The 19,561-nt window shown below is 46.2% G+C and overlaps 1 protein-coding gene across 3 annotated transcripts in view; it reads right to left on the bottom strand.

The window, feature by feature from the left end:
• The window catches only part of LOC139580935 (serine-rich coiled-coil domain-containing protein 2-like), a 96,318-nt gene that overhangs the window by 62,167 nt on the left and 14,590 nt on the right, over positions 1-19,561 (bottom strand). For all 3 annotated transcript variants that reach the window (XM_071410099.1, XM_071410098.1, XM_071410097.1), the window contains exons 2-3: positions 4,493-6,022; positions 4,021-4,226 (exon numbers count right to left, since the gene is read on the bottom strand). In XM_071410099.1, the coding sequence (XP_071266200.1) occupies positions 4,021-4,226; positions 4,493-5,981 (1,695 nt within the window). In that variant the 5' untranslated portion in view covers positions 5,982-6,022. The remainder of the gene's footprint in view (positions 1-4,020; positions 4,227-4,492; positions 6,023-19,561) is intronic.

Genomic DNA, 19,561 nt, shown 5'->3' with positions numbered 1-19,561 from the left:
GAGACGAGTGCAGGCAGACAGGACGGCTAGGCTTAGCAGGGCTGACGTAGCTGCTCAAAATGAGGGTTGAGGTGATGCCTGAGCATAACGGACGCTCCCACGCGAAGAGGGACAGCAGGAGAGGGGACTGACGCCAGCATGGGGACAGTAGTTCCAAGAGCCCAGCACACTGTCACTTCCCGGTCTTAACACTCCACTGGCTCCTGAAGTGAATGAGCATCCAGTCCTCCGGCCTCCGTGTGTGTGTGTGTGTGTGTGTGTGTGTGTGTGTGTGTGTGTGTGTGTGTGTGTGAGACACTATATACCTGTTCCCTACTCTTGTGGGGACTTACAAACAAACATTTGACCAACTGGGGACATTTTTGTTACAGTTTCATCCCCACAAAGTAAAATACTATATCTAGGGGGGGGTTTAGGGATAAGGTTAGAGGTTGTGTTAGGGTTAGAATTAGGTTTAGGAGCTAGGTTTAAGGTTAGGGAAAATAGGATTTTTGAAGGGGACTGAATTGTGTGTCCCCCCACAAGGTTAGTTATACAAGACCGTGTGTGTGTGTGCGTGTCTCTGGCGTGCGTGCGTCAAAATCACCATTGGCCAGCAGATGGTCGTGTGAATGATGTTGGGTGGATAGCCGTTGCCCCACACCGATGTAATAATCAAAAACCTAATCAAATGCCTCAGCCTTGCTCTCACATAAGGCAGCATGGTTCAAAGTTATTTAAAAAGGGCAGTCACTGTATTATGACAGCAGGCTTCCTGCACTGTCTGCTGGAGCGAGAGAGGCAATCAAATAGCTCCGGCTGAATTAGTCACGCCTCCGGGCTGGCGCTCTAACACGCAGTCCCACACACTCCTCGCTCTGTCCCGAGCGAAGCAGCACTACTCTCTCAGTCCCGAGCGAAGCAGCACTCCTCTCTCTCAGTCCCGAGCGAAGCAGCACTCCTCTCTCTCAGTCCCGAGCGAAGCAGCACTCCTCTCTCTCAGTCCCGAGCGAAGCAGCACTCCTCTCTCTCAGTCCCGAGCGAAGCAGCACTCCTCTCTCTCAGTCCCGAGCGAAGCAGCACTCCTCTCTCTCAGTCCCGAGCGAAGCAGCACTCCTCTCTCTCAGTCCCGAGAGAAGCAGCACTCCTCTCTCTCAGTCCCGAGAGAAGCAGCACTCCTCTCTCTCAGTCCCGAGCGAAGCAGCACTCCTCTCTCAGTCCCGAGCGAAGCAGCACTGCTTGCTCTCTGTCCTCTTTAAAAAGAGAGTAGCACAGTGGGCCTTCATTTTTCAAAGCTAATCTGAAGACACCGCTGAGGGAGCTGGGCCTGATCATGTCACAATCGCAGACCAAATGAAAGTTATTTGACTTTAATCATACCCCCGCAGATATTCATAATACATTTAATTTCCTTCAGGAAAGGCAATTCCCTCAGCGTGACGGGGAGCTGCAGACACGACAGTTTTAGAGCTGGGCAGCGTTGGCGTGGTTCTGTGTTAGTGCATTAGCACCTCTCCCCGACAGCAGGAGTCCTGCGGCTCCAACACTCACCAGGGGGACGGGCTGCCTATCTGCCTGTCTGTCTGTTAGCTAGCATCCCACATCTCTACAGTCTCACACACACACACACTCTCTCCTTTCTCTCACCACTCACTCTATTCACCCTCCCTCGCTCACTTGTGCTCACTCCCTTTCCCAGTCTCCCCCTCGTCTCTCTAACACACAGTCTTGTTCGCTGCCTCTCTCCCCATCTCCATCGCTCTCTCGTTCATGCCCTCCATTTCTCTAATAATGAGCTCACTGCGATCTTCGAAGTCCGTTTCCGTAAATGTGGCTGGAGGCATGCAGAGGCCGTATCGCAGTAAGTACTCCACGGCCGCCGCAGACGTCGGATTGACTATGCAGCGCCTTTTAGGGTGGAGACACCTTTTGTGGAAAACTATCCCTGACCGTTCAAGTTCAGACGGCGGGGAAATTAACTCCACTTGATGTTCCTGAATATTGAAGGAATCTCCTATATTGGATTTATTTCAGTTTAATTCTCTGAATTAAGTTTCGGAGCTTTCAACCACTGCCTCCGGTGTCGAGTTCAGTACAGCATTTCCAATCAATAAAAACTAATAACGTCGCTCATCCTTCCGACATATTTACTAACAGTAATAGCCTACTGTGTGTGGATACACTTGCTGATCAATGCTGCCCTCTAGCTTGATTCTTCTGCACTGCACAGAGACAGCATAAATGTAAAAGCCTACTGTGCAACCGTTGCAGTACTTACAGTCTCCTGTAGAGGTCGCTCAAATACCACTTTAAAACGTAGGCTACCAAACGATTTGCACCCAGTGTGTTTATGGCTCTGATTATTAGCTGCGGTCAGACATGAAAAGATTATGAGATCCCAATCCATGAGATGATTATAGGCTAATGTTTTTAGATTATATGGGTCACACAACTCGTTGACTCAAATGATTACAACTGTGGACAACGTCATAATAATATGTCTGCGGAGTCCAAAGGTGCGCTCCCTGGAAAATCCCCACATTATCAGACTAAATACAGCCTAACCCGGATCACAGTAAGAGGTGGATTAGCTGTGCTGAAAAAAAACACAGTATTGAGAAAAAGGAAATAGGCGAGAGCAGTGAACTAAGAACCCAAAAACAGCTTTTAGAGGTGCTGGCCCGTAAGGAGTTCATTTCCAACGGAGAAACAAAAGCGAAGGAGCAAATCAAGGGCTTTTGCGTGACCAAGCTAAAACAAATGCCTGGAAACGAGAGTTGCAATGTGTACTGGAGCTTGTCTTCCAACAATGCCCTAACCAGGGAGAGATGATTCAGCACTTTTCAGAGAAGTGCTTTGTGTCCTGTACTTGGGTGGCTTCAGAGATGGAACACCCACTGTCTGAGTCACTGACTTATTATGAGCCTCCAGGAATACAAAATGAGCTCATTCAAAATGTACTTTTTGTCCCCATATTTTCTCCATATAAAAAGGAGTGCCTCTGTTATTGATGAGAGGAGAAGGGTAATACGCTGCTCCTGTAGGCCACGTCATACAGGAATAACCACACTGTCATCCTTCCGCTTGCCTCTGGTCCTGAGGCTGCGTCCTCCTCTCTGGCCAAGTGATAGGCTGCTGTGAAACAGCAGGGAAATCACATGGGGCAACAGCCAATGAGTTCCCTCAAGGAGAGATCATTGAACTGATTCTTTGGCTGGAATCCAGGAAATTGGGTTCTTACAGTCGGGAGGCAGAACAAGGCCCTGACTCCTTCCTTCAGTAATGACTGATCTGACACGCTGAGATTGGTGAAAGCAATAGGCTGGAGACCATGCGATCACTTTCAGATCAATGATTAGCGAGGAAGGAAGGGTGGGTATTTTAAAAGCATTCAATCAGATTAGAGGAAACTAGACAACTACGCAGCTGTGCTGTACAGGAGCAGAGTGGTACAGCGCAAGGCAAAAGCCCTGACAGCATACAGTACACTGGGCAGAGAAATAGCAGCACCGTTGAAGACCTGTCTTGTAGCTCAATGTCCTGAGTATTGACGTCAGATTGGGGACAGTGATACCATGGGCAGAGAACCCACACAGAAACAGTGCCCGGCAGTGAGCTCATTTAGGTCAAAGCCAGCAGGACAACCCTCGCCCCTCTAGAATACAAATCACCCAGGAAATTCCACAGAATGGAAGTACTTGCCAGCAACGGGGAAAGTGAAACGCTGACTATTAAAAAAGGTGTGTAAATTAAAGTAAAAGTTCATTTGGCAAAGGTTAAACACATTATGACGGTCAGCGGGGATAAGGCCATCAGTAAAAAAGAAACTTGTTTTTTTACTTGTTTTCCAACACACGTGCAGTGGAGACGAAAATCCCTATTGGTCAATTTCGCACAAGGTCCAACCGAAATTTGCCTACCATTCCAACGACGAATTAAATCTTAATCCATTCCGTTGAGAGCTGTCAATTCCATAGAATGACATTCTCTGTGGTCAACTCACTAGAAATGTTGAATCCATTGTATTCTAGCCAGACTTACCATGCTGTTGAGGTCTGAGTTGTAGCTCCCACAGGGCTGTGTGGTGGTCCCCAAGGGCTCCAGACCCTCCTCGTCCCACATGTAGGTCCCCCCCGAGCCGGAGTCTGAGGGAGACAGGTCGAGGGAAGAGCCGAGGGGGTAGTCTGCACCCCCGGACAGGGCCTGACTAGCACGCCGAGACAACGCCCCTAAGCCCCCTCTACCCCCTATAACAGAGAGGAGAAAGAAGAGGTTTTACTCACCTGCTACCTCGTCACTGAGGGAGATCTGGTTCATTTGTTTTGGTTAGTATTGTATGTCATTTAGGGACGACTTCCCAGACACAGATAAAGCCTAGTCCTGGATTAAAGCGCATCGTCGATGTTCTCCATTGACAGTGTTTTCTAGTCCAGGACTAGGCCTAATCTGTGTCTGGGAAACCGACACAGATTAGACTTTAAAGTCAATTATTTGGATTAATGTGAAATCTTACCAGTGAGTCCCATTCCGGCCCAGTCTACACTGTCAGACATGAAGCTGTTTAGGCCCGCCATGGAGGTGCCACCGTGACGGTGGATGACGTCGGCGTTGTCATCATCTGCCAAGACAGAGTGTGATTGGTCGAGCCCTCCATCACGGGCAGGGAGCAGCAGAATGCCGTCTCCTCCGTTCCCCAGGTTGTCAAAGTCGTCCATGTACTCCTCGCTGGTATCGTTGCGCTCCAGGGAGGAGGTGGAGGAGAGGGACATGTCCTCCAGGCCTTCCCCCAGGGGACGCACCTCGCTGGGGGCCGCAGGCTCCTCTTGCAGGCCTTCCGTTAGGCACTCCGGGGTGCTCCCTGGGCTGTCAGTGTTGCTGGATGGGTCTGGGGTGACAGGGGGCGTCTCCACCGAGTTCTTCCTCCCCTCGCTTTCCTCTGTGTTGCCCTGGATCTTCTTGGTGGAGGTGGCCAAGATGGGGCGAGGCTGCTTGATGAGGGAGGGCCGTGTGAGCCTGTAGCTGAGGGCCGAGGGCCTGGTGTTGCAGGAGGCTGAACTGGGTAGTAAGGAATTCCTCAGTGTGTTGGGGGGCAAGATGCAGCTAGCTGTTCCCACCACAGCCCTGCCTGGTGCTAGTCCATGTCCACCCTTACTGAGGTGTAGGCCGTTCCCTCTCCCCGCACTACTCAGCACAGGTGTCGGTCTGGCCAGGGGAGATGTCTTGACCAGTCGGGACTTGGCTAGAGGCCTGGGCAGCTCCTTGGCCAGCTCCGAGGCCCTGTTGAAGGAGTAGGAGCGGATGATGGGCGGCTGGGTGGGGGAGGGGATCCTCTTGACGTGGGTGAGGCTCCGGGAACGCACCATGTTCTCCTCCGAGGCGGTGTCCAGGCTGTCGCTGGACTGGGAGTGGGACAGGCTGCTGGTCAGGTTGCTGTGGGGGGAACCACAGCTCTGGCCCCGCCTGAGGGAGCCATTCCCAGACCCAAACCGTTCATCACCACCCGCCTGGCCGTTGAGGCCCGCTTTGCCGTTGCAGATACTCTGTCCAGACAAAGCCTGTTTGGGGATGGCCTTGTGTGGCCCAGTTTTGGAGGGTATAGTTCTAGGGCAGGTGGAGGATACCACAGAAGCACACCCCCGTACCTTAGCCGTGGCAGGCATGGTGGACGGCTTCTTAATCTCCCGTACCGCCGCTGGTGAGGGCTGCAGTTGTCGGAGGTGATGCCCAGCTCCAGTTCCGCCCTCCTCCCCCTCCTCCACCCCCTTCTCCACAGCTTCTCCTCCTTTCCCTTTCTTCCACTTCAGTGAGAAGGAGGGGGGCATCCGTATTGTCCCGTTCTGCCTGGTGGTGGCAGTGGGTAACCCTTTGCCAGTGGTGCTGGGGACGGGTTGGTGGTGGGACCCATTGGTCAGTGGGGCGGTGCAAGCCACAGCCGCGGGGCGTGAGCCAAACTTGGGCAGCCTGGAGACCATGGTGGGCACGTTGGGAACCGGATCTTCCATCAGCTGCCTGCTGGACCATGGGTGTGCTGGGCTGGCTTGAGCTGTAGAGAGATGGAGGACAACAGAAGGACAGAGAGAGGAATGGGAGTGAGACGGGAGAGAGGAAAAGCGAGAACAAGAGGAAAAAGAATGAGAAAGGGGAAGAGAGAAACGAAGCTGTGAGAACATGTCGTGCGAAGATTAAACACCCCCAAACATGTTATTTCTAAACACAAATTGACATTTACAGAGGTAGATGTGAAAGTAACTGTCCAATGTTTCCAGATTTCTATGAAATATGACCTATAATTAATTACAATTACGAGTGAAATAGTTTTCCTTCCAAATTGTATGTCAAAAATATGCTTTACTGTGTTGGCAAGGTGTGGGTGTACCCAACAGAATGGTGTTGGCGTATAAATCAAAATGTTATGTCACATGCACCGAATACAACTGGTGTAGACCTTACAGTGAAATCCTTACTAACAAGCCCTTAACCAACAATGCAGAGTAAGAAAATGCTAAGTAAAAAAAGTTACAAAATAATAGCGAGGCTATATACACGGGGTTCCAGTACCAAGTCAATGCGCGGGGGTACGGGCTAGTCGAGGTGATTGAGGTCAAATGTACATGTAGGTAGAAGTAAAATGACTATGCATAGATAATAAACAGCGCGTAGCAGCATCGTAAAAAAGGGGGTCAATGCAAATAGTCCGGGTAGCCATTTGATTAATTGTTCAGCAGTCTTATGGCTTGGGGGTAGAAGCTGTTAAGGAGCCTTTTGGACGTAGACTTGCAGCTTGCTGTCCGGTAGCAGAGAGAACAGTCTATGACTTGGGTGGCTGAACTCTTCTGACAATTTTTTAGGGCCATTCTGACACCGCCTGGTATAGAAGTCCTGGATGGCAGGAAGCTTAGCCCAAGTGATGTACTGGGCCGTACGCACTACTGGGGCTGTTTAGGAGACCATATTACCGCCAACCTGGCAGTCATGAACGCAGTAAGATTCTACATGACTGTCGAGTCATGGTAATCTCCTTTAACACACTCTGGTACGCAGGGCTCTATTGTCCCTCTAGCCACTCTGACACCAATGCATTAATGCAAATACAATGGAAAACTCACCACGCTGTGATTGATCAATTTGAAGAAAGAAGTTCAACAATAGGTTGAAAGAGTGGAAAACATGGTTGTTGTGGGCTAACAACGAAATGGACAGCGATTTCTAAGTGGATGATTCATTCACAACACACATATGCATATTAGCGCTCGCGCATAAACATAGGCCTATACATGAGCCAGAAAAAACTAACTATTAAAATAATGATTGTGCCGTTGTAACATAGCCAACAGTATATTACACTTGGAAGAACTTTATTTATTTATTTTTTAAATACTGATTTAAGATCTTTGGTACATAATTTGTCTAGCCCAAATGAAACAAAAATCAGATTTAACATACAATTGGGGAATTTGTTTTAGATTTTGAATAGCCTAGTAATAGGGCTTTTTCCCCCATAATTAATAGACGGACATTACTTTTAGCTAGAGCAACTCTCACCGTGTTTCCATATCCGCCCCTCTCGCCTTCATTCCCTTCTCCAGCTCGCAGAGAGGGGCTGTCAACAGTTTGGTGAAATACGTAGCGTTGTGAAAACATGTTACTATCGACGTTCCCGAACAGATTTCACTTGGTTTCCCAAGTGAAGCACCGGGTAGCTAAAGGAACAGGTTTGGAGAGCCCATGGCATACACAGTTTGGGCAAAATATAATCTGTGGCACAACAAAATAAATCGTCGAAGCCTACCTTTTCAAACATTGTCATACGAAGATAAACAGAGAAATTACAGATTAAAAAAACGTATCGCGCTCATCGGCTATAAAACATTACACAAGTTGGAAATCGCAAATTCAACAATGAGTGGTTTGGAAGGAAGTGAGCACAACAAGGTGAGTCCAAAAATGTATTGTATGCTGCTGCATAAATTATGTAATATGCCAGGGAGATATGTATATTGCCGCTAAAAAAGTAATACGTTTGGTAGTAACCTGTTAGTAGCCCATGTGCCTCATGCTAATAATTTGGTCCCTTTACCCCTCTTTCATCTAGTGTTCTGACTTGGTGGTGCACATGTAGCCTATAGCCTGTTTTAGAGAAATGTAACCAAATATTGTAAGAGCTTTCATTGTCTGCTTATATGGCCTAGTTATTTATCCTACAGTTCTGACTTGGTGTTCAGGGAGAACACTGAGAACGGCCCATGTTCTGAATTCTGTCGCTGTACATTTCAACGATTGCCTCTTATCCGCTCGTCGTTCCCTTATGCCATAGTTTGTACATCTCAAATTGTCAGTAGAAACTACATTTGTTAAAGCTAGTCAGCCATGTTTTTTTGTTTTTTTATAAAGGCAGTAAATGAGGCTGAATGAACTGTAGCAATGGTAAGGTGTTGGGACAGTTTTATGTAGGCCCTGACAGTTTCTGGGCACAGTTTGTCACCGTTATAGAGCAATTAATGTATTGTTTAGTGTAGTGTAGTGGCTTTGCTGGTAAGCATACATTTTTTATTTTCTTGCCCCACCAAGATTATTATGCTAAAAATCGCCACAGCAATAGCCAATAGTCGCATCATGCAGCCCATATATCTTTTGATTTCTAAGGCATTCTAAGGTTTGTATCATTCACAAATAAAAGTTGTCAAATAACTCAAAATCTAGCATATAAAACCTGTTTCAAATGATCACTTTTACGCTCAACATTGCCAGTTCACATGCGCGCACTCTCGCTCTGGAATGGGAAAAATATCCTAAATATTTTATTTCAGCTCATTTCAATTATATTCTTCTTACTATAAAAGGCATGTATTTATAAGCATATCTTGTCTGCTAAATGAACAAAACTTACAGCCTAAGGCATGGCGCATAGCCAGAGAACAAAATATGAGTTGGCTTACTCTGAAATAAAAAAAAAATCATATCATGTTTCTTTAAACCTGACTAAAATAAATACTGCATTTATTGTGCTTATGTACATTCAATTTCTTTACTCAACTTTTTAAAATGTAGATGTTCCAAAAGGCACACTTCAGAGGCTTGTATGCTGCTTGTATGAGTGGAGCATGGAGATGCTAAACATGTTAACTTCTTTGTGGTAGGGGGCAGTATTTTCACGTCAGGATGAAAAGCATGCCCAGAGTAAACTGCCTGCTACTCAGCCATAAAAGCTAGAATATGCATATAATTAGTAGATTTGGATAGAAAACACTCTGAAGTTTCTAAAACTGAATGATGTCTGTGAGTATAGCAGAACTCATATGGCAGGCAAAAACCTGAGAAAAAATCCAACCAGGAAGTGGGAAATCTGAGGTTTGTAGTTTTTCAACTCATTGCCTATTGAATACAGTGTCTATGGGGTCATATTGCACTTCCTACGGCTTACACTAGATGTCAACAGTCTTTAGAACCTTGTTTGAGGCTTCTACTGTGAGGTGGGGGCGAATGAGAGGGGATTGAGTCAGAGGTCTGCCAGAGAGGCATGAGCTGACCCCGCGTGTTCACGTGATAGTTAGCTTGTGTTCCATTGCAATTCTACAGACAAAGGCATTCTCCGGTTGGAACATTGAAGATTTATGTTAGAAACATCCTAAAGATTGATTCTATACATCGTTTGACATGTTTCTACGGCCTGTAACGGAACCTTTTGACTTTGTCTGCACCTAGTGATCGCGCCTCATGAATTTGGATTACTAGGCTAAAAGCGCGAACAAAAAGGAGGTATTTGGACATAAATTATGAACATTATCGAACAAAACAAACATTTATTGTGGAACTGGGATTCCTGGGAGTGCATTCTGATGAAGATCAAAGGTAAGTGAATATTTATAATGCTATTTCTGACTTCTGTTGACTACACAACATGGCGGATATCTGTTTGGCCTGTTTTGGTCTCTGAGCGCCGTACTCAGATTATTGCATGGTGTGCTTTTTCCGTAAAGTTTTTTTGAAATCTGACACAGCGGTTGCATTAAGGAGAAGTGGATCTAAAATTCCATGCATAACTTTTAGTATCTTTTAGCAATGTTATTATGAGTATTTCTCTAAATTGATGTGGCTCTCTGCAAAATCACCGGATGTTTTGGAACTACTGAACATAACGCGCCAATGTAAACAGTTTGGATATAAATATGAACTTTACTTTACAAAACATACATGTATTGTGTAACATGAAGTCCTATGAGTGTCATCTGATAAAGATCAAAGGTTAGCGATTAATTTTCTCTATTTCTGCTTTTTGTGACTCCTCTCTCTGGCTGGAAAAATGGATGTGTTTTTCTGTGACTTGGCTCTGACCTAACAATCGTTTGGTGTGCTTTCGTCGTAAAGCCTTTTTGAAAATCTGATACTGTGGCTGGATTTACAACAAGTGTATATTTAAAATGCTGTAAAATACTTCTATGTTTGAGGAAATTTAATTATGGGATTTCTGTTGTTTTGAATTTGGCGCCCTGCAGGTTCACTGGCTGTTGACGAGGTACCGTCCCACATACCCTAGTGAGGTTAATAGCTTACAAACGGTAGGCAATTAAGGTCACAGTTTGGACACTAAAGAGGCCTTTCTACTGACTCACCAAAAGTAAGATGCCCAGGGTCCCTGCTCATCTGCGTGAACGTGTCTTAGACAAGGAGGCATGAGGACTGCGGATTTGGCAAGGGCAATAAATTGCAATGTCCGTACTATGAGACGCCTAAGACAGCAGGGACATCTGATCGTCTTCGCATTGGCAGACCACGTGTAACACCTGCACAGGATCGGTACATCCGAACATCACACCTGCGGGACAGGTACAGGATGGCAACAACTGCCCGAGTTACACCAGGAACGCACAATCCCTCCATCAGTGCTCAGACTGTGTGCAATAGGCTGAGAGAGGCTGGACTGAGGGCTTGTAAGCCTGTTGTAAGGCAGGTCCTCACCAGACATCGCCGGCAACAACGTCGCCTATGGGCACAAACCCACCGTCGCTGGACCAGACAGGACTGGCAAAAAGTGCTCTTCACTGATGAGTCACAGATTTGTCTCACCAGGGGTGATGGTCGGATTTGCGTTCATAGTCGAAGGAATGAGCATTACACCGAGGTCTGTACTCTGGAGCGGGATCGATTTGGAGGTGGAGGGTCCGTCATGGTCTGGGGCGGTGTGACACAGCATCATCGGACTGAGCTTGTTGTCATTGCAGGCAATCTCCACGCTGTGCGTTACAGGGAAGACATCCTCCTCCCTCATGTGGTACCCCTCCTGCAGGCTCACCCTGACATGACCCTCCAGCATGGCAATGCCACCAGCCATACTGCTCGTTCTGTGCATGATTTCCTGCAAGACAGGAATGTCAGTGTTCTGCCATGGCCAGCGAAGAGCCTGGATCTCACTCCCGTTGAGCACGTCTGGGACCTGTTGGATCAGAGGGTGAGGGCTAGGGACATTCCCCCAAAAAATGTCTGGGAACTTGCAGGTGCCTTGGTGGAAAAGTGGGGTAACATCTCACAGCAAGAACTGGCAAATCTGGTGCAGTCCATGAGGAGGAGATGCACTGCAGTACTTAATGCAGCTGGTGGCCACACCAGATACTGACTGTTACTTTTGATTGACCCCCCTTTATTCAGGGACAAATTATTCCATTTCTTTCAGTCACATGTCTGTGGAACTTGTTCAGTTTATGTCTTAGTTGTTTAATCTTGTTATGTTCATACAAATATTTACACATGTTAAGTTTGCTGGAAATAAAACGCAGTTGACAGAGAGGATTTTTTTTTTTTTGCTGAGTTTATGTACCATCACCGTGGGGACGACATCGTCGATGCACTTATTGGTGATGCTGGTGAATGATGTGGTACTCCTCAATGTAAATCGTATGAATCCCGAAACATATTCCAGTCTGTGGTAGAAAAACAGTCCTGTAGCTTAGCATCTCCATCATCTGACCACTTTCATATTGAGTGAGTCACTGGTACTTCCTGCTTTAGTTTTTGCTTCAAAGTAGGAATCAGGAGGATAGAATTATGGTCAGATTTGCCAAATGGAGGGCGAGGGAAAGCTTTATATGTGTCGCTGTGTGTGGCGTAAAGGTGGTCTAGGTTTTTTCCCTGCTCTGGTTGCACATGTGACATGCTGGTAGAAATTAGGTGAAAAGGATTTACGTTTTCCTGCATTAAAGTCCCCGGCCACTAGGAGTGCCACTTCTGGATGAGCATTTTCTTGTTGGCTTTATACAGCTCTGAGTGCGGTCTTAGTGCCAGCATCGGTTTGTGGTAGTAAATAGACCACTATGAAAAATATAGATGAAACTTAAAATAGTTTAGTCTACAGCTTATCATGACGTACTCTACCTCAGGCGAGCAAAACCTTGAGACTTCCTTCATATTAGAGATCGCGCACCAGCTGTTATTTCGGTCATAAGAGACGGCAGCAGAAATATTATCTACAAAAGAAGCAACAAACAGGAACACACACAAAATAACACAATTAGTTAGGAGCCCGTAAAAACGGCAGCCACCCCCTAAAGAGCCATTATAAAAGGTTCATTACAAATATTAATGTGAGTAGACCGCTGGAAAAAGCAAGCATTTTTTAAATGGTCTGTTTGAGATACAAGTTTGAGTTTTTTTTTTTTAAAGTGTTTTTTCAATAATTTATGCTTTGGCAACAAATAGAAGTATAGGACAAGTCAACAACATAATTTGCCCATTAAAGTGCCCTGCTGTTCAAAAGACTAGGATGTGAGCAGACTTGGGATGGGCAGGAACAGACTCAGGGCTTGTCAGAGCACAACCACATCTCCACATACACATGCATACCAGATACCACACCCTTAATTATCCCAATGCTACTCACCCAATGCTACTCAGCCAACAGGAGCCTAGTTCCCGAGTGTATTTACCTTAACCTTTAGGCTAAATCCTTCCGTCACCCTCGCATGCAATGTCAAAGTTACAGTATAAAAATTTAAAAAAACACAGAAAGAGATTCAGTGTACTAACACGCATGAAAGTTCAGTGATGGATGTGGTTGAACAGGATTTGCTACTCTGAGGACAAGTTGAGCGCAGCCTGAAGCTGTGGGGAGACATACAGTGAAGACAGAGGAGAGGAGTAAAGTCTACGGTCACGTCCCAAATGCCACCCTCTTCCCCATCGGCTCTGGTCAAAAGTAGTGCACTACATAGTATATGCGTCCCAAATAGCACCATATTCCCTATGTCTACGGGAGACTGATAATAGGCTAACGCTTACCTGCCGATGACAACTACCACCATGTGGATGATGCCCGGTGGGCATGGAGGATGATAGGCAGGCGGGTAGGGGCTGGCATGTGTTCACAGGGGTACCACCAAACAGGGGTCTTTATTATTTAAAAAGGTACATGTGCCAGGGGCAAGAGGGGCATGCGGTCCTCCCCCCTAAAACCACGAGATGACAACGTGGCCATGGATGTGCCAGACACCGTATGACGACGGTAAATCATTCCCAAGGGGTTCGAAGCACAAAGTATCGATTCAGTAGAGAATGAAGATTAGGCCATCGGGCCCCTCAGAAGGTGGTTCTCCAAAACATCCATAGGCCTATGTGCAGTCGCGTATTTCGAGTCTTATTGCGAAATACCACAGCAATGAGAAACTCAAACTGTCTCTGTGCATCGTTTACCTTGATTTTCGTAGCAATGACTCTGCAATGAGCTCTGTTTACAAAGAGAGGCGATAGGGATTCAGTAACGAGAACTTGTACCACTGATATCAAAACATCTCCCTATCACTGCTTCCTACACAAGACCTACACAATCCATTTTCAGTTGCATTTGTGAGGTCCTTAATAATATGCACAAGTAGTAACTATATAGCACATTTGATTAGCTACTAGTGCTGCTGAGGCACTACGACCTATATATAACACGGCAGAGGAGATGTGCTCACTGACTGGGGAAATCCATTAGGGGGCCACTCAGCAATCAGTGTAGGCTAGCACTGGCTCAAAGCCATCAGCCCCTTCTCATCAAGAGTAATGGCAGTGGGCAGGGGTGAATGACAGCGACAGACAGAGACAGAGGAAATGTGTGTGTGTTTGTGGCAGTAAACTAAGTAAGCTATGCTGCATACTGCAGGGGAAAGTTGCTGCAAGGTTGGCCAAGGACAGGGATTGCTTGCAGATGAATGGGTTTGCACAGGGTGCCAATGAGCTTAAGCCTCCATATACACTCTACACTGGGCACCTGGCTGCAACCAACACTCTCCACCTCAGGGGTTCCCAACCTTTTTGCCCCCAGGGGCCACTTGTTGTTTATTGAGATGGCCTATATTAAAATACACCACCAGCTTGACATTTGTTTAATTTGGGGAACAACTTTTAGGTAGGCTAATATATAAATAATAAGAAATTATTATTATTATGAAATCAATTCTTGACCCGATTTTCCCAAATGTTATTCTGCTACCAAATGTTTTATTAAAACGTATATCAACTTAATTATACATACTCTTTTACAGAAAGTGAAAAGATAAATTGAGAGCGACAGTCAAACATTGTGTAAGATAACTTCCCGAGCAAAGTCCAGTTTCTATGACTCCTTGAATTTAGAAGCTTCTGAACGTCAGAGCCAAACCTAATATATTCCCGTGTGCATCAGCCGCGTATTCCTCGGGCATTTTACAGCTCGTTTCTAGCTTAAAGCATTGCGGATATACGCATCGTTTAAGAATGGTAGAAAAAATATTTTTTACCCCTCAACTCAAGGAAGGTTGTAGTGACCTCCAGGCTGCAGTGACCTCCAGGCTGCAGTGACCTCCAGGCTGCAGTGACCTCCAGGCTGCAGTGACCTCCAGGCTGCAGTGACCTCCAGGCTGCAGTGACCTCCAGGCTGCAGGCAGCCCACGAGCACAGGATTGCATGAGCAGTGAGATCTTCTGCAGCCATCTATAACACTGTCACAGGTCCAGGCTTCACTTTTCCACTGCTTGCAACATGAGTACATGTGGAGCTTAAAGATCAGCTTGATTCTCCTTCCATCACCTTGGCTGTTAGAAATATAATAAATAGTGATTCTATGGACTACGGTTACAGTATTCACTTCTCTCATATGACAAGGCTGCAGGAGTTCAGCCAGTATCGTTAGTTTGCGACCGACCCCAACCTGGCTTGTGACCAATGAGGCCAACTCTAGTGGCACACAATGACCCACTTCTCTCCCACTCCTTCTCCCCGCTTAAATTGACGGCCCAACGTACGATACCCCACCACCTCCTACTAGCCAGCAAAGTTTAACCCCACTTCAACAGTAGGTCAGACTAAACCGGGTCACAGGCAGGCCAGCCAAAGCCTCATTAACAGAAATTCCAGGGGACATCACTCTTTCACAGGAATCAATATCAAAATCTCTGTGACAAATCACCTTAAAAAAATAAATGTGAAACAGCACACACAGTACAGCAGGAGAAACGGCTCCACCAGCACACACACGGCATAGAATGGGCCAGAACGCCACACAGAAAGCCCTTGAGAAGTCTAGGCAGTTGGGCAGCGGTACTATTGAGCAGTGTGAGATCTATTACAACTGTGGGACATACTGAAAGCTTTAGTAACACAGGAAGATGTGATGCTTTATGCTCATACATTCCTCGGAACCCTGTTTAGCCAATGAACCCTCCCCAGTGACGACTTCCAGTGGTACGGCAACAAGAATCACGTGGTGGATGAATCCATACATGGGTTAATGGATGAATGGGCACGGGGGGAGGAGAAATGCAGGCCTACAGTCTCTCGGCCTATAGATTTGCACTTTTGAGGCAGCCTGGCGTCTTACGTTTTTATCCCTGAACTATTGTTTCACCACAAACAGCCTACTGAATTGGGAATGGTGTGTATGCCCACCAATGCTTGCCCTCTACTTCATTCTCATTTCAGAGACAGTCATGCCATCACGTCTTTAGACAGCAAGGTGTAGGCTACCTGCGGCCAAACCACAGGGAAACGAAGCCCACTAAGACCATTCATCTGTCCCTATCAGGAGGTAGACAATATTCTGATGGGAGTTAGGCCTAGATATCAGATAGAAAGTCTTGAGAAGTTTAAAGATGGATAGATAAGCACCGCATGGGCACAGAACAGTTGGCTCCATTCAGCCCTATGACTCCCACTGGTCACATTGTCAGCTTGAGCGCAGCAGCAGCAGACCAGCGGCAGCAGACCAGCAGCCTGGCTGGAGCCATCATTTTATCGACCAATGCCTTTTTATATGCCCAAGTGTCTGCTTTTCAGAGAGCATTTAAAGCATGCTTTTCCAGACTGTCTGTCTGACTCAACAGCGTTCACACACACACACGTCAACCAGAGACGTGAAACGAGTTGTCTTTTTAAAACCAGATCATTTTACTTCAGGGTTCAAGGTTAGAATTGTTAAGACATATTTATTTTTTACTTTGCGTATCACTTTCAGAGTTCAATCGACATATCAGCGGATGTGGTTCGCTCACGAAAAACTCAATGTATTGAGTGGCTGTGATTGAACATCCTGTCTACTAGACATGTACAAAAATGCAGTGGACACTTCTGAAGCCACAAAAACAGAAATCTACCTAAATGAGACTAATTATTGGCAATATAGAACTGAAACGGTACGGCTGCCTCCCTTTCTCCATGACCTACTACACTGTCTGGCCACAATAAGCAATCCATCACAGAAGTCTTATCCTTAGCTCGTGCATGACCATTAGGCTAACATCTATCTATAAGTGGCTCTCACCCCCAGGGCAAAGGGCCCTCTAGTCCTGAGGGAGAAGGTCACCCAGGGAGCACAAGCAGTTTTAAAAAAAGGGCCGCAGGGTTCACTGCAGCAGCACTCTTCTAGTCTGTAACTGAGGAGGACGGGAGAACAGACACACCACTCCCTTAAACCACAAACCACGATGGCCACAATGACCCGACATAACAGTACAGAGGATAGGCCCTGGTCAAAAAGGAGTGCAGAAAACAGGGAACAGGATGCCATCTGGGATCTAACCCAGGTCTTTGTTCAATAAATAGATCAAAAAGACCTCTTCATCATCCTCTGCATTGTAACAGAGTCATTGTGTCTAATACTAGACATTGCACTGTGCCGCCGTGAATGTCATGTTATTTTAGGGAACCTTTCTTTCTGGGACTGTGTGACAATGTGGGATTGTGAAGTGCCTCTGATGTTCAGGGCTCCCGAGTGGAGCATCGGTCTAAGGCACTGCATCTCAGTGAATGAGGCGTCACTACAGTCCCTGGCTCGATTCGAGGCTGTATCACAACCGGCTGTGATTGGGAGTCCCATAGGGCGGCGCACAATTGGCCCAGTGTCGTCCGGGTTAGGCCGTCATTGTAAATAAGAATTTGTTCTTGACTGACTTGCCTCGTTAATTAAAAGTTAATTAAAAAAGGTAATATATATATATATATTTTATTTTTTTAATCAGGCAAGCTAAAATACCCAGCAAACTAACCCCTGCCCTGAGCGCACACACACGCATCGTGCATTCCCTGCCCACTTAGTTTGAAGGGTGCAAAATCCACTTGTCACATAAATCGCACTAGATTGATTGCTTTAATTTTACTCCTGTGACTCTTCCATACTCTTGCTTGTGCGTGACGTTTTTTCCGTGAACGTTACGGCCGCGGAAATGTTTGTAATGACCTGTCAAACACACCCGGTTGAAATGGCCTCAATGGAATACATCGTCTTACTTTGCATCTATAAGCACGCTGAAGCCTTGTCTGGAAATTAACGCATCGTCGACACTTACATCACAAGAAAGAGATGGATAACGATTTTGATGGGGGTTCATTTTTTGTGGAATTTAACAAAGTAATCATTTAATGCTGCTCCACCCCTTTATGTTAGAGAGGATCTCATGTTAAATACTGTATGGCTACAAGTTCATCTGCCTCACCTAAAGCCCATTCTGGTGGGAAGCTGCTATAGACCACCAAGTGCTAACAGTCAGTATCTGGATAAGGTGTGAAATGCTTGATCAATGTATGTGATATCAACAGAGAGATATATTTTCTGGGTGATTTAAATATTGACTGGCTTTCATCAGGCTGCCCACTGAAGAGAAGTCTTCAAACTGTAACTAGTGCCTGCAACCTGGTTCAGGTTATCAGTCAACCTACCTGGGTAGTTAAACAGCCCAGGAATGAAATCACCAACTACAAAGGCTCAAGCCATAGAAAGAGCTCGGTCTAAGAGAGGAAGATCGTCATATGAGAATGATAAGACACCCAGCTGCTATCCAGACGAGGAAGAGCCTGATAACGACGTTAGGAAAGACTTACTCTAACCATTCTCAGTAAAAAAAAGGGGCCTTAGCAGCTCTACAGCTGCCAAGACAGACACAGCCTCCCACTCTCCTTCACCCAATAGACAACGTCCTGGATGATGTACCACGGATCCACACAGGCCCACTAGTTGTACTGTTGTCCCACTAGAACTCCATATGGCTTCTGACTTCAGTGCGACTACTGCTGAAGCTGTGACTTTTGATAAATCGTCTTTATCTGTAATTCAATAAGAGCAGGAATCACCGATAGGGTTCCACTTGATGCATCAGTTCATTAGTCTGCTTCCAGTGGAAATGAGGCTATAATGAGAATCTTTCCCCTCTGAATTCTCAAGACTGTCGTCTTGTCGCTTACAAACTTGAACACTGGTTTGGGCGAGTTAGAGAAGCATTACCTTGCCTGTCCTTTTTCCTTCAGAAATAGAAACGTGACTGTGTGGCAAACTCTGGAAAAACAAGTCTGACTGACCACCTCAGTTCAGAGATGTTGGTTTGACTTTAAAAGGTTATGAATGATGGATGTCTTGTCCCAGTCAGACTCCCCAGTTGGCCAGACTGTCTGGGAGAATGGGCTCCCAGCATGAGGCTGAGGAAAACAGGTGCTTTAATATTTGATGATGGAGCTTGTCTGTCGGGCAGAATTGGACAGGGAGAGGTTTCTGACTAGTCGGGCTGACAGGATCATAAGCAGTGGGATGTAAGGATCTAAAGCAAGGCTACCTATGGACCTGCCCTGATGTATTAGGGGTCTACAGACATAGCCTAGGCCTGCGTGCACGTCGTGTCCATCCAAGCAGACACCGATATGAATCTGTAACGTTGGTTAGCCGATTAAAACACAGCGTAGGCAAGTCCTTCTCAGCATTCTGTATACCCCACCCCGTCACCACCCTACATCCTTTGAGGAAGACAATTTATCATGCTCTAATTCACAGCAGTGACGTAAATGTAACAGAAGTCCCCTCCCTTAGGAGGAATTGAACCATGTACAATTTGTATAATCTTTTTTGGAAAGGATGGGGTTAATGACGACAATATGGTCTATAATTTATGCTCGACTTCATCTTTGAACTGATATGGTACGGTCACGGTGTAAAGACGGCCTTTTCCAAGCCATTTGATTATTGATGACGTTGACCGTACAGCTAAACAATGAAAGAAAGCAAGGCCTTTTACAGTAAACAGAACTTGAGTCCAGGCCACCGCTGAGGCAAGCACAGATGGTTGTGTGGCTGGTCTGAGGAGCAGATGGA

Source organism: Salvelinus alpinus, chromosome 7 (assembly GCF_045679555.1).
Source record: "Salvelinus alpinus chromosome 7, SLU_Salpinus.1, whole genome shotgun sequence".
In the NCBI taxonomy this organism is placed as follows: Eukaryota; Metazoa; Chordata; class Actinopteri; order Salmoniformes; family Salmonidae; genus Salvelinus; species Salvelinus alpinus.
Note: the sequence above shows the minus strand (reverse complement) of the source record. Positions and strands in the feature narration are given on the sequence as shown.